This window comes from Ammospiza caudacuta, chromosome 10 (assembly GCF_027887145.1).
Source record: "Ammospiza caudacuta isolate bAmmCau1 chromosome 10, bAmmCau1.pri, whole genome shotgun sequence".
NCBI lineage: Eukaryota > Metazoa > Chordata > Aves > Passeriformes > Passerellidae > Ammospiza > Ammospiza caudacuta.
In genome coordinates this window covers 24,561,008-24,587,095 of record NC_080602.1, presented here as the reverse complement: position 1 = coordinate 24,587,095, position 26,088 = coordinate 24,561,008, and the positions used below count along the sequence as shown (strand labels likewise).

The following is a 26,088-nucleotide window of genomic DNA, read 5'->3' as shown; positions in this document are numbered from 1 at the left end:
TATCCCAAGTGTTTTTTATTTGATTGAATTTTTAGTGTTATTTTTAATTTTTGTCTTGCATTTCTTTTCCTTCTTCTCCCTTACTAGAATAAATGATTTTTCAAGTTTTTATCTCTAGACTTTTCCTTCCTTCCTTGGATTCTAGCTTTTTGCCTTTATCTCTGCGTTTCATGAATGCAGGAAGCTGCTTGACCAAAAAGCACTGAGGTCAGAATCTCATGATGTTTTAATTACTTTTGCCTTGTGGTTATCCTTCAGCTCTTTTCTCTTCCTGACACCAGTGTAGTTTTCACCAACAAGTTTTGTGTTCCTTTTCTCCAAAGACAAGGTAGGGCTGTACTCCCCCTCCACCCCCAGATACCACCAGAGATTTGAAGCTCCACGCATCCCATAAAAGCAGTGAAAAGTCAGGCCTTTTGGGTTCTTGCATTGGCACATGCTTTTGTGGTTGATTAAAAATGAACTTTATGTTTTCACTGCTTTAACTACAGAATCTGTGCAAATGTTCATCAGTTCAGGGTTAGGCATCCAACTTCTTACTGATGAGAAGTTTGTTCTTTCCACTGAGCTAAAGCAGTAAATCAATACATTGTAAGCAGGGCGAATAGGTTTAGTAACTTCCATAGATACCAGTGTAGACAAGGCACAAATGCTTCTGTCCTATGAAATTGCCTTAACTGACAAGATATTCACTTGTGTATTGCTTAAACAATTTGTTGCTAACTTAGGAAATTCTTTCTTGTCTGTGTTTATTTCTGTGACGTGGTTTACATGGTGGTTAGAGTGTCAAAATGACTACTCACTATGTAGTAAAAGGATTTTGGAAATTTTTGTAGTGAGCTCCTAAAGAAAAAAATTCATCCAGCCTCTGCCAGAAGGTTTCAAAACTGAGTGAGCCTGTTCTTGGCTCTCTCTGCAGCATGCTGCTCTGTGGCTGCATGTACTCAGATGATATATTTGACAGTGAATTAAGTTCTCCTGTTGAGTCATCTTTCCTCCTGTTGTGTGTTTGAGGGAGGCCTCATTTGCCTGGTTTGTAATTTGCTCTCTGGTGGAACTGTTGGACCTCATGCCCTTGGCACCTGTTGCACTGGCCAGGTGTTCCATGGGCACTGGTGAAGTGATTTCAGGGATAGGATTCAAGCCCAAATTGGTTTTGTAGTGTGACTGTTCTACCTTTCTCCTTTCCCTCCCCTGGGGTGTTGCTTTCTGGGTTTGAGCATTCCTGCAGCCCTTGGAGACAAAGGGACAGGAGCAGTAAAGGCAGATGGCCCCGAGTAGTTGGTGCTCCTGTACAGAACAGCCTCAGATCTGGAGCAGGAGCAAGGGCCAGGTCCAGTGTGGCCACAGGGTGCTGGCTACCTGATCCATGTGGTTCTCAGAATACGTTAATCCTTGTCCTGTCCCTTGGGGCTGTCCACTACAGCAGTTCCCTGGGCTTGAGCAAGCAATGGTGTGGCTGTAAATCCTCAACTTCTTAACTCTGCTTAAATTTCACCCAGATGCCTGTAAGGCAAAGCTGCTCGTTGAACTTTTGCCTCCACACAATATAAGTGCTGAGTTTTCTTACATAGGAGGATTGTTCCTTTGCAGAGCTTTTGTTTGGGTGAGAGAAGCAGAGATACACAGATGACCACCCAATGTGGTGGTGAACCTTCATGGCCTTCAGCTGCCTTCCAAGGTTCCTCCTCTCAGTGCAATACATTCTAATTTCATCACAACTGCAAAGCTAACTCTCAGTAGGCTCAGCTTCCTTTGCTAATCGAGAAAACTTCAAAACAGTTTTTCCTCACTTAACCTTTTCAACCTTTACCATCTGATTTTTATTTCAAGCATCAGCATCGCTGTCATTGAACCACTAATCCAGGATCCTTGTTGAGTAACAGTGAAGCTGTTCTTTGCTGGTTGGTTTATTATGTGAGGTCAGAAGTTTGCACATTCATCTTGGGGTGCAGTGTGAGGTTCAGAGATTTGGTTGATTCCTGACCAAAAGAGAGAGAAATGAGATGTGCTGACACGTGACCGGTTCAGATTTAGAGAAAGTTTTCCTCTTGTTTTGCAGTTTCCTTTATTTAGCTTTTTTATTAGCTGTTGCCTGTTTCGCTGGGGTGTTTGGCACGGCTTTCTGGAGAAGAAAGTGGATTTTCTGGAGAAATAGATTTTCTCTAAAGAGCCCTTTCTGTACCTGTGTGTGTCCCTCAGGCCCGACCGGAAGCGGAGGGACGTGTTCCGCATCGCCAACGCCACCTTGGCCACGCGGAGCCGGAACGCAACCGGGAGCGAGCACTTCACCAACGCCTCCGACACGGAGGAGAGCGAGGTGGAGTATCCCTTCTTTGAGACCAAGGTGGATGGCAAGGAGAGAACTGTCATCTCCCACCTGCAGCCTTTCACTCTTTACCGCATCGACATCCACAGCTGCAACCACGAGGCCGACACGCTCGGCTGCAGCGCGTCCAACTTCGTGTTTGCCAGAACGATGCCCTCAGGTAAGCTCACAGAGATCAAGCTCAGGGGGACAAGCTCTACCAGTGAGAATTACATTGGGGTATAGTAAAAAAAAATCCAGGCAATAGGATAAATTGGAGCTGCAAAGATTTTTTTATTTTGTGTCCTTGACTGGCGTGTTGTGTGCACTGAGTGATGTGTTTGAGTCTGCGCTGGGGAGCTGGAGAAAGGGAGAAGTTGACTGCCAGGATAATTAGGAGAGATTCTGTTTCCCAGCAATAGAAGTGAGACCCCCAGACATGGTGGGCTGAAAGGTTTTGTTCCTCAGCTCCCTGTGTGCTGAATAGAGCCACAGCAACGTTTCTCTGCTAATGTTTGGTTTTGCTGTGCTCACTCGGAACTGTTTGCAGATGTTGGAGTTTTGCTGGTGGGAATGTTTGCCAAATGTTTCTTCTGTCACAGTACGACCATGCATTTGTCCAGCCTGGGAACAGGAGGAATACTGTGTTTCTTTGTGCCCAATCCCTGGCCTCTAGACTACTTCAAATAGGAAGCACTGAATGCTGTACTCGTCGTTGGACTTTTGCAGATTGTACTTCTGAGAAGAATAGAGATGATTTTAGTGTAAGCTCATATGCATCCAGCAATGAGCTTCTGACTCCAGCAGATGTCTGGGGATATTGGATGCAGAATGGTAGCAATTTTGTTTTGTTTCTGGAAGGAAAGGCTATCATAATCCAGATCCAGCTGTGTCAGTAAAAAAAGCAAAAAGTATTGCTTATTTCAAGGAAATAAGCAAATCTGTGAGATCAGGGAAAAGGAAAGAAGTGTTCTCAGATTTTCAACACATACTCTGAAAATTAAAGGCTAAACAATCCTGTTTTCTTTTGTTATCTTTGAGAAGATGGTATTTTTTCAGTCCCGACTGACACTCATTTCACATTCCTGTTAAGTTTTTAATCAGTTGTGTAAAATTATTAGGAACCAAATAGGGATAAAACAGTTCCTGAATTGCTGCTGAGACTGTTTTAAAAGGGGATGGATTTCCTGTGACTGTTTTAGGAAAAGGCTGTCAGTGGGGCAGATGTTGTGTTTTACAGCTTTTTGCAGCCATTTGGTGGGAATGGCTCCCTGCAATGTTTTGGTGTTGGGAAGGAAGAATCAGGTGCTAATAACCAGGAGTTTTTGGCACACAGAGCCCATGCCTGGTGGAGCTGAATGCTCTGCACTGATTTTCTGGGAACCAGTAGTTCAGACTGAGTTCATCTCCAGCAGGCCCTTGACCAGTGGAGTTTGTTCCGTGGATTTGAATGGCTCTTCTGCACCTGAAGAATATTCTGAACTTTCCATTTTCCTCCACTCTTTCTCAAGTTCCCGTTTCAGGCATAGGTGTTGTTCTCACATCACCTGTAAATATTTTACAGAGGGAGCAGATAACATTCCAGGAACAGTATCATGGGAAGCAAAAGAGGAAAACACTGTCTACCTGAAGTGGTTGGAGCCTGCAAATCCTAATGGGCTGATCCTGATGTATGAAATCAAATATGGGCAGCATGGCGAGGTGAGCATTTGACATTACTGCTCATAACTCCTAATTTATACACAAAAAAGGATCTTTATTAACATGATTTGGTGTAGTGCTGCACAAACAGAAATTGTGATTTCAGACACCCAGCACCTGCCACCATGTCTTTCCTTCTTTTCCTTTGAATTCTTAAATTCCACGTGTCTCCTTATGGTGTTTGAAGTAAGACTGATCAGGTGGGGCTTTTAGTTATAAAAATGAACTTATCCTGCAGCTGTATTGCCTTCTCCAGAATGTGAAGATAATACCATGTGTAAATTGCTTTTTCTTTCTAGGAGAAGCGTGAATGTGTTTCCAGACAGGAATACAAGAAGCTTGGAGGAGCTAAACTGACTCACTTGAACCCTGGAAACTATTCTGCCAGAGTTCAGGCCACTTCCTTAGCTGGGAATGGCTCCTGGACTGAGCCCATCTCTTTCTATGTGCAGCCCAAATGTAAGAAAAGTGTTTATAGTCTGTGTCAAATTGGGGGTTTATTGTCTTTTTAATAATTCCTGATGTTGATGTGGCTGAGTATCTGAGCCTCTTGACTCTGAACACTCCTCTCACTTGCTGATGGTTCTTTGGGAACTCTGGTCCATTTTTTGGCAAGTGTTGACAGCCAGGAGGGGTGTGTGAGGTGTGGTCCTTTCCCTGCAGCTTTGGGGTGTCTGTGAGGGGTGCACCCAGGTGTGGGGTGGAGAACACCCTGCTGTGGCTTCCTGGGCTGTGCAGCTATGGTGGGAATGTTAGCCATAACAGGGAGCTGCCGTGTACAAAACCTGTGGCAACAAGGCAAACCTGCTTAAAACTGCAAAATAATTGGAGAAACAAATCATTTGTGTAGATTTTTGGCTGGCAGGTTGACCTGTTCTGAGTGACATTTGATAAAAAAGGTGTCCTGATGAAAGGGTGATGCTGGCCCTGGCAATGGAAGAGCATGACCACAGAGACCCTCTTTAAGACATTCTGTGTTTAGTTGTAGAGCAGATATATCCCCAGAAAACTGCAACTCCACCTTTTATCCCTTTTTGATATTCTGGTTGCTGAACTTTGAACAATTTGAAGTAAAGAGCAGTGCGTGTATATTCTGAACATGAGCAGCTGCAAGGTGAACAAAAGGTGGAAAAAAAGGTGAATGTGCAAGTGAACAATTGGATATTGTTCACTGAGGAATGCAAGTCCTTTAAGCATAACTTGTGAAAACAAAGCTCAGACAGACACTGTTCTGTACAAAATTAATGCCTCTCAGTGTCTGCTTTCTTGTTTCACTCATCTGCAGGCAGGGAGGGTTTCTGAGTGCATTTTTCCACATCAGACAAGAAAATGAGAACTTTGATTTCTTCCCTGTATGGAAATACACTGAGTGGGTATTGAATGTTTCTTTGTTAACAGAGGTTTTATAGAAAGCCTGATACAATTGTTTTCTTGTTGGTTGCAGCAGCAAACTATGGAAACTTCCTGCACTTGGTAATTGTGCTCCCTATTGCTCTGCTGCTCATCCTTGGGGGATTGCTGATAATGCTCTATGTCTTTAACAAAAAGAGGTGAGTTCCATGTGCTTAAACCTGCAGGAGGGGAATTGTTTATTTTCAAATCTGTGCCTGTGGAGTGAATTAGAGATTAAAGAGAAATGCCATTCAGAGGAGTTGAGAGGTAGATTCTGCCCTGTTGGAATGGAAAAGGAGGTGGTTTAGAGTTAGCAGCATCTGTCTGCTGCTGCTGCTGGAGATATGAAAAGGGTTTTTATTGCAGTGTCATGTTTGACTGGGAAGAGGAAGGCTCTGAGGAACATTTCAGTGGGGCAGTGGTGGCACACACTGGACCTGTATAAGATTTGACTGAAATATGGGTCAATATAAATCATGAAAAGTTAGTTCCATTTAGGATAATCTGATTTTTTCAAATTCTAGAGGGGTTTTTTAACTCTTACATCCACTTAAAAAACTATATTCTGGCCAAGAGCTGTCACTGGGACTGTTCTGGTAATTTGTTCTCCTCAGTTTGTTTTTTGTAACTAGTGATTTATATTTTTTTTTTGTCTCATTGAAATACATAACGAGAACTTAATAGCACTATAAATGTTCAGTCTTGCAATTTTCTAGCTGTGGATGTTTTTTATTACTTTCACATGAATTATGCTCATTGTGTGTCCCATGATTTCCAGCTCTAATTCACTGGTAGCACTGCAGTGGTACCAGTTCTGCTCAAGCTCTCCAGACAGGGCTTTGTCTCTGGTGATTACAATATCTGCTTTGCCTTCCTTAGGCTCTCCTAGGTTAAATTCCTGATAATTTTGCCTTGTTTAAACTGAATATTTTCTCTGTGAGCCTGTCTCCTGCAAAAGCTCTCAAAGTGCATTTATTACATGCCTTATTCTGAAAATCACCTCTTAAAATTGGGAGGTGTGGCATTGTGGGGTTTTAAAATGAAATATTAGAAACACTAATACACTAGCTTAATGGAATGCCCCACTTTTGTCTTTTGCTAAAAAACTTCACTTCCACAGCAGATCTGAAGATGTTAAAGTGCATTCTCCACCATGGCTCTCCTGGTTGTATAAAAATATAGCTTTTCTTAAAAGGAAGCTAGAAGGACCTTATGTTTACATTTTCCTGGGGCTGATTTGGTATAGAGAAGACTCCAGAACTCCTGACAAGCTATTCTGGACTGTGTTCCCATTGATTATGTGAGGTAGATAAGATCTGTTTGTCCCTTTGTCTGAAAAACTCCATGTTCAGTAAAGAATATTCTGTGGTTGAGGAAGCAGTGGAAAAGCTGTACAAGAGATGGTCTGAAATATACTCAGATTTAAAGATAAAAGAAATAAACCCCAATATTTCTACAGGAACAGTGACAGACTGGGCAATGGAGTTCTTTATGCTTCTGTGAACCCTGAGTACTTCAGTGCCTCAGATGGTGAGTGTGACCTTAGCTTGTGATGCTTTTACTGTCCTGTGTTCTGTTGGTGTCTGACTTTGAAAGGTATGAAACCCTAAAAGATGTGCTGTAAAGCCACTTTTCCTATTTTATTAGGACAACTCTGGAATCCACAATTGCTAATGCATAAATGCCACTTGTCTGTTGAAACTGAGGAGTTTTTGAATTGTTTTCCTGGAGTTTTATCCACCTGAGGCAAATGCAGATTCAGTATTTTCACTTTCAGATTAACATCTACTCATCCAGTGATGTGTTCACTGGAATGAAGGAAGAATGAATCAATTTGTGGTCTTTCATTCATGTTTGCCCTTTTAAGCTCTGTTTTGCCCTAGTGAAACAAACCCACCACTTGAAGAAATCACAGCATCAGACAAATGTCCTTGAGGCCTCAGTTTTCCTGTTTATGGTTTAGTTTGGTGCTGCTGTTGTAGAATTCTTGCTGGAATAGTATTTCCCAAAGCCCCCAGGAGAGTAATGGGTTTACCCAGAGTGGCAGCAGACTATTTTACTGTTATTTTTTGTAGCAACACCATTAGGGTTAAAGGTCTGTCACTGTTCATGCTATAATCCTCTGTTTTCATCCTGTCATTTCACCCATGCAGGGCATGTGACACAGCTGTCCCCTCCTTTGGTGACTGGTAGGCAGCAGCATCAGTGAGTGCTTGGATGTCTTCTTGCCTGAGGCAGTCCTGCCTCCTGGCAGTCACCTTCTGAGAGCTCTTTTCTGCCTCAGATCAAAGACCTGCAGCAGCAGCAGCAAGTTCTGCCTTTGCTGGTGCAATGGTGTGTGCAAGGGATCAGAATAGTGCCATGCAAAGAGCTGCTGGATCAGAGTCTGCTTCCCTCTAGCCATAAACTCAGTGTTAATAGGGAATACAGCAGACACTAAACTGATACAGATGATCAAGTCTGTTTGATGCTGTCTGGGAGAATTAGGAGAGCAAGGATTCCAAGAAAAGATTTAACCTGAAGCATTGATTTGAGCCTCTTCCCACTCTGGTTTTGCCTTTGAGGTTCCTTATTTCTATCTTAGTATGTCAGTACCATAGTGAGGCCGCTTCAGGCCCACCTTTCTTTGAGATTTATTTGTGTGCCACCATCCCCCTGCCTCTGTATGGGAGACATGTGGCCTCTTTGCACACATGGTGCAAGGTCTCAAACCTCTCTGGGGTTTGAGCCCCAGAGCTGTCAGGGCAGGGCTGTCATGGAGCAGGGAGGGATCCCAGCACTGTGGAACACCAGGGTCTGTTCTCTCTCCCCAGTTTATGTTCCTGACGAGTGGGAGGTGCCCCGGGAGAAGATCACCATGTGTCGGGAGCTGGGGCAAGGCTCCTTTGGGATGGTGTACGAGGGAATAGCCAAGGGAGTGGTGAAGGATGAGCCAGAGACCAGGGTGGCCATCAAGACGGTCAACGAGTCCGCGAGCATGCGCGAGAGGATCGAGTTCCTGAACGAGGCCTCGGTGATGAAGGAGTTCAACTGTCACCATGTGGTGAGTCCTGGAGATGGGACCAGCCTGTGACTCACCAGCCCTGTGCTCATGGACGCAAGGCTGTTCTGGGAGTGAATTTGGGATTTTAGCTTCAACTCTGTGCAGCTTTGTGATATTATCATGAAACCCCAGTCAAAAATTGGAACCAAATCTACGTTCAGACCTTTCCCACAGGGCTACACATCAACATGAATAAATGATAATTAGTTGTGCTTGTATACTTGTACTGAACATTTATTTTTCTTCTGCCAGGTTCGGCTGCTTGGTGTTGTTTCTCAGGGCCAGCCTACATTGGTTATCATGGAGCTGATGACACGTGGGGACCTCAAAAGTTACCTGAGATCATTGAGGCCAGACACAGAGGTGAGTCATGAGTGGCTGGATGTTTATTTCTTCAGTTTGAATCATCTTGAACAAGACAGCCTCACGTTGGAAGCAGCAGGCAATTAGCCTTTCCTGCCCTTCTCCTTCAGTCTAAGGACAAAACATGAGCTGTTGTGTGATCTCCAGCAGCTCTTTCATGAGGCAGCCCGGGGTGCCACATGGAATAGGTCCCTTCTTGTGCCACCGAGCCCTCTTTTCCAAATTTGCATTAGGTCTCTTGTCTGATCTACTTTCCCATCAAGATGTTACAGAAATTGGCTGGTTTAAGAACATGTGTTAGGATAGTTGTTTCACGTTGTGTGTCCTGCCTGTTGCCCCTGCTGGAAAGTAAATATCTGTTACCTTAGCTCCTGTGCAAACTCTCATGCATAGGCCATCAGTCTAACAGCTAAAATTGCCTCATATGATGCAGAGTCTGAAGGATAAAGATGACACACAGGTCACTCACCACTGAAATCACAGCAGCCTATGTAGAAAATGAGCTCAGCAGCTTTTGCCCTTGATCTAGAAATTCCAGCATGGATAAATTAAAGGAGCAGAACACGAAGCCAGTGTGTGCACAGGAGAGGGGCTGTGGTGTGTTAACTGTTTGACGCTGTGTTGCTCAGAACAACCCTGGGCAGGCGCCGCCGACGCTGAAGAAGATGATCCAGATGGCGGGCGAGATCGCCGACGGCATGGCCTACCTCAACGCCAACAAGTTCGTGCACAGGGACCTGGCTGCCAGGAACTGCATGGTGGCCGAGGACTTCACTGTCAAAATTGGAGGTGGGCTCTCCCAACCCTGACCCAGCTCGTAGAATCATCCTGGAAAATCAGTCTTAGAAAGCTTTTTATGATATTTTTTTGTTTTTTTTTTTTTTTTAAGCTGAGCTCTAGTTGAAATATCTGCAGAATGAAATATGTTCCTTGTTAAGATTACTGTGATTTAAGACCTGTGAGCAGTTAACACTGAGTTGAAACCTCTGGAATACCTCTGTTTGCTGTTGTTGCAGTGAGCCAGCAGTACAGCATGTGGGTTTAAAAAGAGGCAGTGATTTAGGTTCAGGTACTGCAGACATCTGGGTGGATGGTGCAGTTAGCACTGGTCTGTCATTCATGTCTCTGACAACGCACAAGAATAATTCTACCTCCTGTTTATTGATTCAAGAACGAGAATTTTAGGATTATTTTAAATCGTATCTTGAGTTGGAAGTGGAATGACTTCAGCTGGGTGCTTTCCAGTCTAAACTGGAGTTCTGCTTCCCAGACAGCTGAATGGCTTTTCTTCTGCTCTGCTGTTAGATCACCATTTTTTTTTTCCTTTCACCATCCCTCCAAAATAGTGTCAGATGAGTTTTTTCAGTCTTCTCTCCAGAGAGTGATTTTAAGCTGTTGGCTGTTTTTGAGTTGTGCATATTAAAATAACATGTATAGCAGCAGCCTTCTGCTGTAGGAATCTAATTCTTTTTCTCAGAGCTTAACTCAGCTATTTTGATAATTTGTGTAAGTAATCCTGTCATTTGGGAGAAAGAAAAAATGATTTCATTTTGAGTCAGTTAATTAGGAAATAAGATCTTTTGGGGATTTTGTGTATTTTCTGCAGGTTCGTGGGAAGTCAGCCTAAATCCTTCCCATTGCAGTTTTCTCCTCCTGCCCCCATCAGCTTGTTTTACAATTCTGTAAACTGAAGATATGGTGCACTTCTTCCCTTTAGTATGTTCATGGTTACCCCAAAAGCACTTTGTAAATGTGCTGCACTGCTCTTGTTTATGTAGCAGCATTGAAAATCCCCTCATGCTGAAACAGTTTAGGAGCATCTTGGCTGGAACACACCAACTAAGACTGTTCAGATCTCAGAGGAAGAGCTTTATGCCACACTACCCTGTGCTCACTGTGTGTCTGTTTCTTATTTGCATTACATTTTGCAAAAATCTTCCATTCAGCTGGGATAAGGTCACCCTGGTGTGTGGGAGTGATGGAAGAGCTGCACAGATGGGCTTTTTAGTCATAATCACCCTGGGTATGGTGTCCCTGGTACCCCTGCTTGGTCACTCACCACAGATTGGTGATCACTGAGAGACCTGGGGGAGTTCTGTGCATGTTTCCTGGGGGAAAAAAGGTGCAATTACAGGTCTGTGTTGCTAAAATGGATTTTGTCCTGTGTGTCATCAGACAGCATTTAATATCAGACTGATGACCTCTAATTTATGAACTTTTTGAGAACACAGTAACTGAGGTCAATAGGCAAGTGTGAGACCCAGCAATTCTGTCTCAGACTGATTGTAGGGAAAAACCACTGGAATAAATCTGAGTTATAGTCAGGGGGTTGAACATCCTTAGATCCAAGTCTTGCAAATGCTTATGAAGTTACAGCTAAGCATGGATATAAACTGGAAGTATGTCTTCAATATTTGGGTGTGTCAATCACAAATGAACAGCATAATCCTCTGTAGCACTTGAAATGGAATATTGTACAGAAACTGGGAATTACCTTTGGAAATAGGAAAAAGAAAACCAAAAGAAGTATTTCCTTCAGCATGTGAGATTGTTCAATGACACACAATGGTTATAAGTACTAAAGGAGCTCCTTAAAAAACCCAAAAATCACTGAATTTGGCGAACAATTAGTGAATTATGTGACCTTCAGAAGACTCATCTTACTGCAAAGCTTGAGCATAAATGCTGTAACTTTTCACATTGCTATATTTAAACCATTCAGACTTGTCACCCCCGAAGCAGTGGCACAGTCTGTTGGTGTTGGGAGGGAAGGCCACCAGCCCCGAGGCAGCAGCTGAAGCGTCGTGGGAGCACAGTGCAGATTCCTCACAGCCAAGTGTGATTCTCTGCCTTGTAGGAAGGGGAGATGTTCCTCATTTTCTCCCACAAACCCAGAGTGTTTCTACCTTGTAGATTTTGGCATGACGAGAGATATCTACGAGACAGATTATTACCGGAAGGGAGGGAAGGGTTTGCTGCCTGTGCGCTGGATGTCCCCGGAGTCGCTCAAGGACGGAGTCTTCACAACGCACTCCGACGTCTGGTAACAAAACAGGGCTCTGAAAAACTGCTTTAACCTCCTCCTTTCTAGCCTCTCTTCTTGTTTTAGTAGACTTAACTAAGGGTACTGCTTCTCCTGTCCGTTCAGAGGTAACTCTCTTGTTCCATGAGTTCATGGTTCAGGAAGAGCTCGTGAGGTTGAATTTTGCTCTCAGAGAGAGCAGAATTAAATTATTTCCAGAACTGGAGGTGGCAGGATGTTTCCTGCTGTTAGTTTTAAAATGATTTGTGCAGTGAAAAACATTATCTTCACCTGGAAGAGCAAGTTGTCATTTTTAAAATTGTCCTCCTTCAAGAAAAGCATTAAAAGTTGCCAAGAATATAGAAGGGTTCCTAGTGCTGACCTGCTTTTCCATCAAAACCTTCTGTGTAAATAACATCACTTTCCCCCAGATGGGTTGTGTATACACTCGCAGGCTTTTTTGGGGAGTTCTCCCTTGTGCATATCCCTCTCCATTTGGAGCTTTGTTTGCTTGGTTTATATACTGCAAGATGCAGAAATTTCAAAGCCCACTGCATGCTTGCTGTATCTGTGCAGTTATTAATAGAGGCGTGTGCTTGGGAGAAGTAATCCCCTGGAACAATTCCCTACACACCCCCCAGCTTTTGGAGATAGGTAGAGAGGACTTGGCAGAAGATGGTTGTGTACTGGCAAAACCTCTCCTCTGTCTTTTATGGTTTCTCTGCCTTCCTAACAAGATGTTTTTACTGCTGATCTGTTACAGAACTGGCAGCTGATTGCCTCCAAATGTCTAGAAGTCAGTAGGAATGGTGTTTTAGGAGTAAACTGCATTTTCTGTGAGCAGCTTGAGGAGTTTGGAGTCAGTGGTCTGTAGTTCACAGCACCAGCTCTGAACAAAAAGTTCCTAAGAGAAATTAAAGTGAAAAAGCAAAGCACCAGAGTGATGCTTAAATTTGATTTTACATATGGCTAGTAACTTACTTTTGAATCCACTAACCCTCAGACTTGGAAGCAGATGAAAACAACCACATTGAGTTGAAGGGAAGCCCTGTATCAGCCATTTATCTGATTGAACAGTGCAGGCATGCTTTTGGCAGTCCCCCCAGTGAAAGAATTTTGGGACTTGTAATGGCTTCACAAAGCAGACAGAAATTTGGATTATATCACTAGAAAATCCCCAGATGCAGAACTGACCCAGCCTGGAGTGAGGAGCTGGCAGAGCTGCCTGTTCCAGCCACACAACAGGAATTTTCAGGTCCAGCCATTGCCTCCAAAGGGTTCAGCAGCAGCTCAGGGTGAGCACTGGGGGTGTCCCATGTGTGTTCCACACATGCCTTCTTTTAGCCTGGGACTCCTAATTGATGTTATTCTTTATTAAATATAACTCAAATTCCAAACAAAAAAACCCCAGGTGATGCCAAATAAGGTGTCAGATGTAAATTAGTGCTATAGTTGTTGCAGGAAGTATATGAGTGTTTCTCTACAAGGAGGAGAGGAGGTTTAGATTGAATTTTGAGAAGAATTTATTCCCTGTGAGAGTGGTGAGGCCCTGGCACAGGGTGTCCAGAGGAGCTGTGGCTGCTCCATCTCTGGAAGTGCCCAAGGCAGGTTGGATGGGGCTTGGAGCAGCCTGGGATGGTGGAAGTTGTCCCTGACCATGGCAGGGGTGGAACAAGATGGGATTTAAGTTCCCTTCCAGCCCAAGCCATCCTGGGATTCCAGGATTTGGAATTTGTTGGTTGCTCAGTCCAAAGCAGGGTTGTGCAAACGGTGTTGCACTTCATCAGTGGGACAGTCTGAGTGAATATCCTGGCCTGGAAAGGAGTTTACTGATTACAGGATTGGAAAGCTGAAGAGGAGGAGCAGTAAAATCTTGACAGATTTTTACTTGTAAGCATAAAGAGGGAAAAAATGGTTTTATGGAGAGGAGGCTCACAGTACTCGTGGGTATTTCAGAGAGTTTCTCCTTGGAATGGTTTGGCATCTTAATTGTTGGAAGTGATTTACTCTGAAATTTGTTTCACAGGGGTCTACTTGTCTGGAGGCACAAAAAACCAGGCTCAACATGAGAAATTTGCTGTTTGTTTAGAACATGTATCCACAGCTACAGAGAAATTTCAATCTAAATTCCAAATGTAGTGGAACTTGACTTAACACTGTCATGAAATGCTGTCTATTTACTTGATCTGCTTATGGCTAAACAGATCATTCCTTCTCAGTGACTTTTAAAGCAGGCACTGTACATTGGAAGTCTCTTCATGCCAGGAAAAATTCCCTGAATCCTTTTATTTGTTCAGATTTGAAGTTGCTCAGTGTAAACTGTGGAGCTTGGCTGTTTTAGGGGCCATTTATTTGCATCAAGCAGTAAACAAAAGGTTGAGATTGTTTTTCCTGCCTTTCTGGGCAGATATTGTGACATGTAGTTCCATGTTCTTCGAGATCAGTTCTAGAAGCCAAGATGTCAAAAAGACAAAACCCTGTTGAGTGGTTGGAATCCAGGATTTATAAGCTGTAAGGTGAAATGGCAACTGCAGGAAGGAAGAGTGTCTGGAGGTTTGAAGGGTGGAGCTTTATTTTAGCAACTCATTCTTTTAATGCTTTTCAGGCTGAAGAATGAGGTAATTAAACAGGGCTGGTTTTCTTGTAGTTAGGGAAGGAGGACATTTTAAAATTAATCTAATGCTGTTCAGGGTGAGGGTGGATTTCTATAAATAAATCCCCAGCATCTTGCATTCTCTCAAGGCTGGTAGTTGCCTGGAAGGAGCAATCTGAGTTTATTTGTTAGGATAATCTGACGAGTAGGTGTGCAGGACTTGTCCTTGTTATCCCTGCAGTGATCAAAGAAGCTTCAAAGGCGCCCAAATGTTGAGTTGACCCCCTGTCCCTCCCTCCCCTGAAAGGAAAACAATTGCAGGGCAGTTTGTGGCTTCTGGCTCCAGATGCAAACCAGTTTAGATCCCAGGGATATCTGAAAGATAAAACACAGGGCCATAACCAGCTAATGGCACTGGACTCCTGTTTTCATGACTCCCCCCCAGTGGAACCGTGTCTTTTTCACTCAGCTTGACTCAGCATTTTACCACACAGACAGCATTGAGATTTTCCTTCTTTGCCCAGCAGCTCTAAAAGTAGATGACTCTTCAGTGCAGCGCAGACAATTTGAGCTGTGTCTGCTCAATAATCTAATTTTAAATGGAGATATTTTTAGAAAGTGTCAATACTTACGTCCAAACTACCCAATTACATAACTATGCTTATCTTCCTTTGCCAGTAATCAATTCCTATTATTAGACAAACTGCTTTTTTTTCACTTCTGCTGTCCTTTGTAGTTATCTGGAAGGAGCTGGAAGCTGTGTTTGAAGAACACAGTTACATGCATGTCACAAGGGGTAGCTGAGTTTTTCCCACCTGAGCCCTTTTCTCACTGGAGTGGAGGTGTTTGAAGTCAGCAGTCTCTGGAGGGAGGGGTTGTGGCTGTCACCACAGGCTCGTGTTTTTTGAGCAACTGGAATTCTTTGGTAAAAGAAAACACCCATGGGCACCCAGCACTCAGCATCCTGTAAGAATTACACCTTGTGAAGCTGTCTGGGAGGCTGAAGCTGTGCTGTTCCTGCAGGTCCTTCGGAGTGGTGCTGTGGGAGATCGCGACGCTGGCGGAGCAGCCGTACCAGGGCATGACCAACGAGCAGGTGCTGCGCTTCGTCATGGAAGGGGGGCTGCTGGAAAAGCCAGACAATTGTCCTGACATGCTGTAAGTGCCACACTGCCCTGCAGGCACAGCCTGTGCCTCCTGCAGGGTCTGCCCTTGCCAGCTACCACAGGAGGGGCTGCTCGGTCTCTGTCAATCCAGTGTTTTATGGTGGTGAGACATTCCAGAAAACAACTTTGCTTGTGGCCAGAATCTCACCTTGGGCTATCTCCTCTAATAGGCAAACAAAATCCAGGCTTTGTGTTACTGAATAAAATGAGGCTTAATAAAAATGTCACTATATAGTGACATTTGCTACATCAGGAGGATCTGTGCCTAAATCATCTCTCTTCTGCTTAAAATTGAGCATAAAGAGAGAAGAGAGCAAGGGACAAGCTGAAATGTGTGTAAACACTGGAATTCAACTTTTCAGTACAGCATACAGACAAATCAGTGTATCTGAGGCTGGATTGAATTTGCTGTTTCAGCCACAGCACTTGTCCCATTGAGATAAACCAATCCCCCCTTCTAACAGTTTCCTTCCCTGCAAGCACAGGGTGAGGTTTTCCACAGAAAAACCTCTCCCTGCCCCAGGATCAACCCAAAGCCTCACAGCAGCAGAGGGTGTGTAGTGCAGCAGCTTCAGTTTTTAGCTTTACATTGCTGAAATACTTCTGCTGGCCTTTGTGTACAGCAGTTTCAGTTGTTCAGACTTTATTGTTTTGATATACTTCCCAAACTGACTTTTGGGAAGGAAATACTGCGTCTTGCACTTATTGAAATTTGTTGGAGGCCCCCAGAAGGGATACAATCACTTAAGGGCCTCAGCTGCTTGGGATTCTTAGGAAAATAGCTTTTTTGGCTGGAGCCTGGCTGTGGTTTCAGATGACAGGCAGTGTTGTTTTGTTGTTTGAGGGGGGTGGGTGGTATATGCAGGGGGAGGTGTAGCTGCCATGTGATTCCTTGGTTTCACATTCCTTCCCTTTCGAGATTCTGAGGAGAATTCCTGGCAGTTGGATGGACTGGACATTGTTTAACACACAGAGCTGTGTAATGGGGTGGGCACAGCTGGGAAGGGCAGGGATGTGGTGGGTTCACAGGAGAAAGCACCTCTGCAGTGAGAGCAGCCTCAGTGGGGAGAGATCCAGCATCAGGAGTTCCCTGTTAAGCTGGGTGTGTGTGGTATGAGCAGGGTGGGAGGGAGTCAGCCCAGAAGTTCTCTCTGCTGCAGCCCACCCAGCTCTCCTTCCTCCCCCTCCTCAGGGAAACTCCTCTGCTCCGGGGCTGTTGCTGCTGCATGAATCCCCTTTCAAGGTCCTGCTTTTGAGCTGGGAGAGCTTGGTTAAAGTCTGGCAGAGCAAATCTTTGCACTGGTGTGCAAAGGCCTTTCTTGTGCTGCTCCTCATGGAGAAGCTGCTCACAGGCTGGTTCAGCCTGACAAGAGGTGCTGAATAAAAAAAATCTGCCTTTGAATTGTGCTGCTTTGCTCTGTCAGAAAAAGGAATGAGCTGAACTCAGACCTAAGGCACAGCCACTTTGGTGAATTTTTTTGTTTGCCTTTTTTTTTAGCGATAAAGTTAAGTATAAAACATCTTGGCTTTATCCCAAATGTAAAAAGGGGAGAAAAAAAAGTATGACCTTATTGTGACTTGCTTTTGCTCCCTTTCAGCTTGTTTTGTCTTTGTTTTAGTACAGACACCCAAATCTGCTGAAATTCAAGTAGGCATTTGTAGGAATAACAGTAGAGAGCTCCAGGAGTAACCTTCACCTTTGTTCCCTGCACATGCACTTGGCAATCAAAAAATGTCTTATGTTCCTGTGGTGCTTTATTCTTTGCATGTTTTCAGTTCTTTCCCTGCCCAGGAAGCTGTGACAATGCTGTGCCACCCTCAGTGACCTCCCCGCTGCCCTACACACTGCTGGCAGGACCAGACCTGCTCTGGTTCCTCTCCAGGGCCCATAACCTCCTCCTCAGCTGGGAACCTGCAGGAAGATGAGGACATGGGCAGGAGAGTGTTTTTATCAGTGTCTAAGAGCCCTGAAATTGCATATGGATCCTTGCCAGTGCCTGTGCTCTCCTGAGCCTGGCACAGTGGGTCAGTGGCTTTTAGGTGGAGCTGGGTGGGTTCTGTTCTACAGCATGGCTGAGCAGGGCAAAGGATGCTTGGGCAAAGGGGGATTTTACAGGGGGTTGTCCTGTGGCTGGAGGTGGTGAATCCCTGTGAAAAGGGCAAAGCACAAAGGGGAGGGTATTTCTGGAGGCTCTTTACTGTTGCACAGGGTGAAACAAGCCTCAGTTGTGTTTATGCTACACCCTCTTGGCATAGCTCGCGTGGCTCTGCAGACAGAACCATGCAATAAGACAGATGGTTCAGTAAGACAGTGCCAGGAGAAGCTTTGCTGTTTTTTCTCCTCTTCCTGTGCACTCAGTGATGTTTTTATGTCCTCCCATTGTTATGGCGCTGCTCATCAGGTGACGGCTGCGTGGCACCGAGCTGTGGTACAGCTGAAGCTCTCAGACAGTGTGTTCCCATGGGGCTTTTAAAAGTTGTGGAGGCTGGAATTCCACTCTGTTTTTGAAGCAGGATTGCTTCCCCCACATGCATTGTAGACTATTTACGCAGTGCTGATTTCCCTTTGTTCCTGCTCAGAACCCGGGGTCTGCTCTGCAGAGGCACTGGCAGCACAGGCACCAGCAGGGGAGGAGAGGTCCTTTTGCTGTTCCCCACCAAATCAAGTGTATTGCAAAGCACAAATGGAATGCAGCTTCTATAGGAACTTTCCATTTTCTGTTTTTGTTTTTTTTCTGTTATTGTCTCTGTGTAAAACAGAGCTCAGTTTCTGCTCATTTCCTTGAGCAAAAGATGCACAGAGGGATGCTGGCTATTCCCCTATCCCATGGTGGTGCCTCCAGCTCCCTGGAGCTCACTTGCCACCAGTCAGGAACGTACTTTATAAATCTGCTCAGGTTGTATTAACAGCCTGTAAATTCCTCCATTGTCTATTGGAAAGGTTTTTATTTTGTTTGAGATAATGTAAACAAGGCCTGCGAACACACAGAGTTAAAAAGGAAAAAAAATCCTTTTATGGGAACTCTGTAGGGTTTTTAAATCTGGAATGGCTTAAAAGAAACATCACATGTCCTTGTTTGTGCTGATGTCACATGCATTACTCCGCTGCTTGTGGTATCTCCTTAGCATTGCCCTTAGGCCTCGGGGCGCAGCGCCAGCGAATATCCAGAGTTCCTGGCTCCAGCCAAGCTTCTATTCAGGGACACAGCAGTCAGCTGGAAGGGAAACAGCAATGAAGTAACAGAAATGGATTTTATATATTTATGTCTCAAGCTTTCCTCACCCTTGTGGGTGAGGGTACGGTGCAGTTTTATAGTCTGGCTCGGCTTTTGCTCTGAAAGGCTTTTCAGACTCAAAAACAAGCAGGAGCTGGGCAGTGTTTGCGTGTCTACGTGCGGTTACAATGCAGCATTGAGTACCCGGGGAGCTCTCCCAGCACAGGCTGGTTTTGCCAGCTCCAGTTGGGTGTCACAAGGCCATTCTCAGGTGGCTGACGTTTGCTCTCGCGGAGCGCTGCCAGTGGAGTCTGGCAGGGATGTTGGGCACTTTAGATGCACTTCAGTGAAGATTGCTTTGGGTTTGGTTGGAGCACTCAGCAGTGTTTGCAGCCCAAACACAGCCACTTGCCCTCTCTGCTGCTTCACGTCAGCTGAGAGCACAGTGGAGGTGCAACAGTATTTCCCAATTTCCCGAGTTTCTGGGCTGGGGTTTTGTTTCAGGCCGGGGCTCCTGAACTCTATCCAGACCCACCATGGGCTGCAGAGCCCAGGCTTCTCCAACTCAGTGTCAGTCCTGTTGGAAGGGTTGTTCTAGAGCAGGGACATTACTCCGGGATGAACTTACTTCCTATACAAAAAGAGAGTGAATTTGTTTTTTTGTTTTTGTCTATTTAGTTTTAAAATAAAATTTTTCCACACTGATGCACAGATCAGGTCAACTGAGGGCACAAGGCAGTGAGAGCTAATGAAAAGATCAAATAGAATTGCTTGTTTGCACTCTGAAAATCTGTGGAAGTTGGAAATATGGTGTTGTTGTTCTCTAGAATTGAAGCTAAAAGTTCAGGTGACCTGGCTTAAGGGAAGGCTGGCAGAGGTGGGAAATAAACCCCAGCAAGCCAAGGGGGTCTGACTGGGGCTGCAGGTCCCAGTGCTGGCAGGTGAGTCAGAGATGTGCATTACCTTAACTGAGAGATCTTTCTTGGCTTTATTTTATTTTTAGATCCATTCTTACTCTAGCACAGAGTAGTAGTTTTGGCCAGCAGTGACTTCCTCACACAGCGTGTTCCTCTGAGCACTGTGTACACAGAGGGTTGGCTGGAAGAATTAATGCTAATCTTCCTTTTCTTATTTAAATTTGTCCTATTACTGTGCTGTGTTAACAGAAGACATCCCTATTCCACCTTCACAGACGGTGAAATCCTTTCTTGTGTTATGTTTAAAGCTCAGGGCGATCTCCTGGGAATATCCAATTTTGCTGTGTCATGAAAATGCTGTTTTCATTATGTCTGTATTACAGTTTCATTTTGTGGTTTTGTTTTGCCAGCATGGGACATTGTACAGATCTAATCATGGATGTGCTTAAACAGATGATCTCACACTCTGTAAAATATTAATGCATCCCTGGCCGTAAATGAAAACAACCTAATTTTAAAATAAAAAGATTAGAGAATGTCTTTGAGATTGGCAAATGTCCACTGGGGATTACAGTTAATTTTAATGTAATTTTCTTCTTTCAGGGGAAAAAGGCGGTGCTTTACCTTGTGTGTATTTCCTATTTTAATTTTTTTCCAAGTCAGTATTGATGGGGTGGGATGAGTTGTTTGAAAAAGATACTCCGAGAGGTGGAATCATGTAGCTTATGGCTGAGTAAGCACAGAGTAATTTAGAGGAAAAAGAGAAATACCAAGTCAGAATAAAAGTATGCAGTGGTGTTGGATATCAGGTACCCATGAGACACAAGGTGTGGGAAGAGCAGGAGAGGTGAGGTAGGAGGTGTGGGAGTAAATGGGTGATGAGAGGAAGGTGGAAATGTGACACAGATTGACAGCATGTTGTGAGCTGCAGGGGACCCACCAGGATCATCAGTTCCAACTCTTAAGCAAATGACCAGTTATGGGTGTTGAGCCCACAACCCTGGGGATCTTGGCCTGTGGAAGTTCTGTCACTTTGCCTTCCCTGGGGGTGGAATGATTCTCTAAAACTGACCCAGTCATGGCTCTGAAGCCCTCAGTAAATGTCTCTCCTGTGTGTTCCCTGCCCAGGTTCGAACTGATGCGCATGTGCTGGCAGTACAACCCCAAAATGAGACCCTCCTTCCTGGAAATCATCGGTAGCATCAAAGATGAGCTGGACCCAGCCTTCAAAGAGGTCTCCTTCTTCTACAGTGAAGAGAACAAGCCTCCGGACACAGAGGAGCTTGACCTGGAGACTGAGAACATGGAGAGCATTCCTTTAGACCCCTCCTCCACCCTGCAGCCCAGTGACAAGCACTCAGGACACAAGGCCGAGAACGGCCCCGGCGTGGTGGTGCTGCGCGCCAGCTTCGAGGAGCGGCAGCCGTACGCGCACATGAACGGCGGCCGCAAGAACGAGCGCGCGCTGCCGCTGCCTCAGTCCTCGGCCTGCTGATCCTCGCGGGAGCGAAACACACACAAACACAGGCATCGGGGGAAGAAAGAAAGAAAATCACAATATATTCAAAAGCCTACTGTACCTCAGTGGATCTTCAGAACTGCCATAGCTGCACTTGGGAGAACCCTTTTTCAGTAAACAAGTTACCGTCTTTTTCTTTTTTTTTTTTTCAATATGCAAGCAGATGTTTGTTTCAGTCAAGGACTCCAGTCGTGGGGCACACAGTTGGCCTTTTAAAACTCTTAAATGTTAACACTTAATAGCAACAGAAAACTTGAGATCTGATGTCTCTCTCTCCTCTCTTCTCTCTCTTCTTTCTCTTTCTTTCTGTCTCTTTGCTTCATAATGGGAAACATATCTGCGTGCAAGTTCAACCGTACAGCACTTTTATCAGATCAAAGATATTGCAGGCCAGGTGGTTCCCAGTACCCCTGCAAGCACCTGCCTAACACTGTAGGTCTTTATAAAAAAAAACACAAACAAAAAACCACAAACAAACAAAAAAAAACACACACAAAAAAACCCTAAACTAAAAAAGACTGGATTTTTAATGTTGCTCTTTAATCTTTTTAGGAACATGTAAAAGAATAAAAAAGGGCCATCATTCGTCCAAGGCTGTTACCATTTTCAACGCTGCCAAATTTTGCCAAAAAAATGAACTCTTTGTTTTTTGTTTTCGTTTGTTTTTTTGCTTTCTTTTGTGTTTTTTTGTAGTCATGGAAGGAGCACAGTAATCAACTGCTCTGTTCAAAACAGATCCTGACCAATATGTTCTATTCAGTCATGCACTGGTATTTAAAAAAAAAAAAAACTAAAAAAAGTCAAATTGTCTAGATCTTCTTTCAAAACTGGACAAAATGTGATTTTTTTTTTCTTTTCTTGTGATGGAGAAGATAAAAGGGATGGGGTAAAGAACCAGCCCTCCCTCCACCCCTGTCCCCATCCCAGTGAATTCTGGACAAAACTGGCAGTGGTGAGCTAAACAAACACGCGTGCATTTCGTACAAAAAAGTCAACCGCCCGCCAAAAATGAGTTATGAAAAAGCTGAGAATGAGCGGCCGAGATCTCCATCGTTGCAGCCTGCCTTCCTTCCCAGGCTTGCAAGGAAAAAACACCTAGGAACATAAATTGGAGAAGACAAAAAAAAGCAGTAACCGGATTCAAGTATACGATGCTTTGTTGACCTTTACTCTTTATTATTAAGACTTCTCGAAGGGTCTTGCAGTTCTATGTTAGACCATGGATCATTTGCATACACATTGTCTTTTGTGTCACTTTTATAACTTTCTTACGGTTCAGATACTCATCTATATGTCTGTACAGAAAAAAGCTGCTATTTTTTTTGTTCTTTATCTTTGTGGATTTAATCTATGAAAACCTTCAGGTCTGCCCTCCTTCCCTTCCACTTCAACAAATTTTCTTATGCTTTGTACTATAGTGTGTAACTTTTACTTCCTCCTTCCCAGTAACTGATAACCTTTCATATGATTTGCCATGAACTGTTTAATGCCTTTTTATAAATACATTTCCTCCTTTTTTTTTTTTTCATTTTTTTTTAAATTTTATTTTCCTTCCCATTAGTTGTTTTACAACATCTTGGCTGTGTGGGCTACGGGGCTTTGGAGGGGAACGAGGAGAAAGAAGGGACACCCTGCACAGGAACACTCTGGCAGTGCTGGGGTGTGGTGTTTTTAAGCCCCAGTTTTCCTTCCTTCCCACTAACCTCTGCCCAGACAGCACACGAGTCTCTTACAGTGCAAGGCGTGATACAAACTCAGGTCAGAAACAAAAGGTTAACTATTTAGTACATCCTTGTTCAGTGTTTATATTCATTGTTGTACAAGGGTCCTACCCCTCCTGCCCTCCCTGCTTGTTCACACATCCACCCGCCCGTCCCCACACAGACACACACACACACACACATGTATTCTTTTTAAATTATTAGTTGGGTACAACAGCAGACACCAGGCTTTTGGGACACTGATCCTTAAAAAGATTCTTTTAACCCTTCCACCCTGTGAACGAGAGCTGTGCCAGGTGCAGCTGGCGATGCCAGGCATTCCTAAGGTGGCCATCGATCACCTGGCTCCAGCCAACCCCAGCTCTTCACCTTCCTGATGGGGAAGCCCTCCTGGAGGGCACCTGGGCTGCTTTTCCCAGCCCTGGTGAAGAAAACCACCCCCAGGCAAAGGGCAGCCCCTGTGCCCTTCCCGTGGGGCTGGTGGGAAGCTCAGAGCTGGGGCCGGCGGCTGGGCTGGCAAACAGTGAAGTGTTGGCAGCTATGGAAACCTGTACAAGTCCAAGCTTGTGGCTTAAATCACAGACCAAACCTCAGAACAAAAGAAGACGAGCGATCTTGTTTGTTCAGTTGCAGAAGCCTTGGTGAGAGGGGAAGGAGGGGCCGTCGGGAAGTCGACACCCGAGGAGTTGCAGCAGTTGCTCATCTTACCTTAGTTCCAGTCTAGGCCTTTGTTTAGCACTGATCCAACCAAACGATGGCAGGAAGAGGTGGTTCTGGGATGGAAATGTTCAAGTGTTTTGAGTAAGAACAATGAGAAAAATTATACCGATTGCTAGTTTTGACTGGAGATTTTTAAAAGTTTGTAGTGCTTTTTGCTTGTGTAGTTTAGGTCCCATTATCTTCTCTTGCCTCTGTCCCATAGTTATTTTTTTCCTTTTTGAAAATGAAAAAGACAAAAAAGTTAATTAAGAAGGTATTCTATGTAGGATTTTTTTATTTATTTTTGTGATATCAGTTTAAATCACTGTAGAGATGCCCCATAATGAATTTAAATACTGAGATAAGGGTTTTAGAGTATGACAGGGGGACAGTTTTTTGATTTTTTTTTTTTTCAAACATTTATCTACCTCACTCTTATTTTTTTATATGTGTGTATATAAAAAAAATACATCTCACATTTCTCAGCAGCCAATAAATGCCGTTGATACTGGTAACCTCTCACTCCATATACCACATGCTCTAGGTTCTGGAGGGGAACAGTCACTGCCTGTCACAGAGGGTCACCTCAGAATATTTGCCTCAATTCCAAGGGGTTTCTCCAATTTCTTAAAATCTGTTGTTGTGAGGAGAAATCCAAGAGCTGTGTGATTAGGGTGACCATTCTTTAAGGAAACACAGAGGCTTTTTAATGTGCTGTCACAGCAGCCCTTGGGTCAGCAGCAAAACACTGCGTGTTTGGAGGAGTGGAAATGCAGCTGACCTGATATGGGAGCTTCAAATTGTGAGTATTTCCTGAAATCTGTTACAGAAATCAAATGTTTACAATGTTTCAAGGTCCAGAAGAAATACTAAAGGGAATGTTCTTTCTGTTTGTCCTGTAGAATGGACTAAGTCATTCCTGCCAGTTCTTGCTCAGATGTCACAAGCATCAAAAAGATATTTGATTTGATTTGGCTGAATCAGAACCCAAAAATAAATTGGCTCCTATGGGATGGCATTGCTTTCTTGACCAAAACCTGTCGCTGGCTGCTACATCAAATTTACAGCTTTGGTCTTTGCTGCTTCTGTTTGATGAGAGCACTGATTTTTTTTTTTTTTTTTTTTTTAAAAACTAACATTGAATTGATTTCTTTTAATGTGCCAGTAAAAAGTCAGTTCCCTTTTCTTCCCCTGTTTATACGCACTATAACTGTGGATTCTGATGGACCAGCCATCAAATTTTAACTGCCCTCTGACAGCGTGTAACTGGTTTACAAGCACACAGGACTAACATGAGCTTGCCATCAGCTTGCTGTGTAATGTTTCCTTTTTTCCAGCTCTGGCAGCTGTTCATGCAGGTGTTGGTTGTGGTATCTGAGTAATGTGGTGCTTGGCTACTTGGAGTTGTACCCAACCTCTTGGATACACAGTGCTGTGGTTAACTACTACAGTTTGTCTTTGGAGGGAGCGTTTCTCCCTAGTCCTGAGAAACCAGCAAAATTGGAAGTTTTCACTATTACTCGTTTGGTTTTCCATGTTTGATGTTCAAGTGACCTTTGGGTGCAGTGGCTGTTCCCCTCCCTTGCACATATTGATTACCACAACTGGAGATCCTCAGATCTTTCAGCTGGCTAGGAGGGTTTTGTTAAAACTGTCCGAGTTTCTGGTTTGTAGAATTGTACGTAGGTGGTTTTACAATGCATTAGGAAGAAACACTAATGACGTAGCATCACAAGAAGCATTTCAAAAAGCACTTCAGTAGAAGACAGCCACGAGGCCTCGTGTCTGTGTGTGATGGCGGTCAGCTCTCCTGGACCAAACCACCTTCATGATACCATTGCATTGTGTTTGCAATTCAAGCTTAATTCCTTTTTTGTTCTGTTTGTTTCCATAGCTTTTTTTGTTGTGTTTTGTGCATTTTGAATAGCTTTATTCACATGGGTTTTTCATGCAGACTTCCTTTGGACAGTAAATCGAGTTGTTTATGCATGTGAACAACTGAGAATTAATGTTGGCTTGATAGAGTCATAATATGGTTTGTAATGTTGTTCTTCCCTGAGACCACTGGCTTGTCTGGTATGGAAAATTTATTTAGAACTTCAGCTATGTTTGAATAAAGTTAAAGTAATCCAGTTTGTTTATAAATTAAACACAAAAGCCCACCCAGCCCTGAAAAGCAGCATTTGAGGAATGGCACCGGGATGTCCCGATGCGGTGGGACAGGAGCTGGCGTCGCCGAGGGGAGCAGGGACTGCAGGGCTCAGCCATGGGTCCCTCCTGAGTGGCACTGCAGAGTGCCCTGGCAGAGGAGCTGGTGTGCTTGCAGGGAGCACAATTGCTGTGCAGACACAGCCGTGGCACTAAATCAGGTGCTCCTTGGAGGAACAATAAACCAGAGGCAGCAGCCGAGCACGGCGCAAGGTGTGGAG

The 26,088-nt window shown here is 44.2% G+C and overlaps 1 protein-coding gene across 1 annotated transcript in view; it reads left to right on the top strand.

Moving 5' to 3' along the window:
• Positions 1 to 24,697, top strand: part of IGF1R (insulin like growth factor 1 receptor) — a 165,632-nt gene extending 140,935 nt beyond the window's left edge. Inside the window, exons 11-21 of the mRNA XM_058811014.1 lie at positions 2,203 to 2,489; positions 3,873 to 4,009; positions 4,309 to 4,468; positions 5,454 to 5,559; positions 6,861 to 6,931; positions 8,215 to 8,444; positions 8,697 to 8,807; positions 9,437 to 9,596; positions 11,721 to 11,850; positions 15,446 to 15,580; positions 20,849 to 24,697. Of these exons, the coding sequence (XP_058666997.1) occupies positions 2,203 to 2,489; positions 3,873 to 4,009; positions 4,309 to 4,468; positions 5,454 to 5,559; positions 6,861 to 6,931; positions 8,215 to 8,444; positions 8,697 to 8,807; positions 9,437 to 9,596; positions 11,721 to 11,850; positions 15,446 to 15,580; positions 20,849 to 21,215 (1,894 nt within the window). The 3' untranslated portion in view covers positions 21,216 to 24,697. The remainder of the gene's footprint in view (positions 1 to 2,202; positions 2,490 to 3,872; positions 4,010 to 4,308; positions 4,469 to 5,453; positions 5,560 to 6,860; positions 6,932 to 8,214; positions 8,445 to 8,696; positions 8,808 to 9,436; positions 9,597 to 11,720; positions 11,851 to 15,445; positions 15,581 to 20,848) is intronic.
• Positions 24,698 to 26,088: the final 1,391 nt, after the last annotated feature.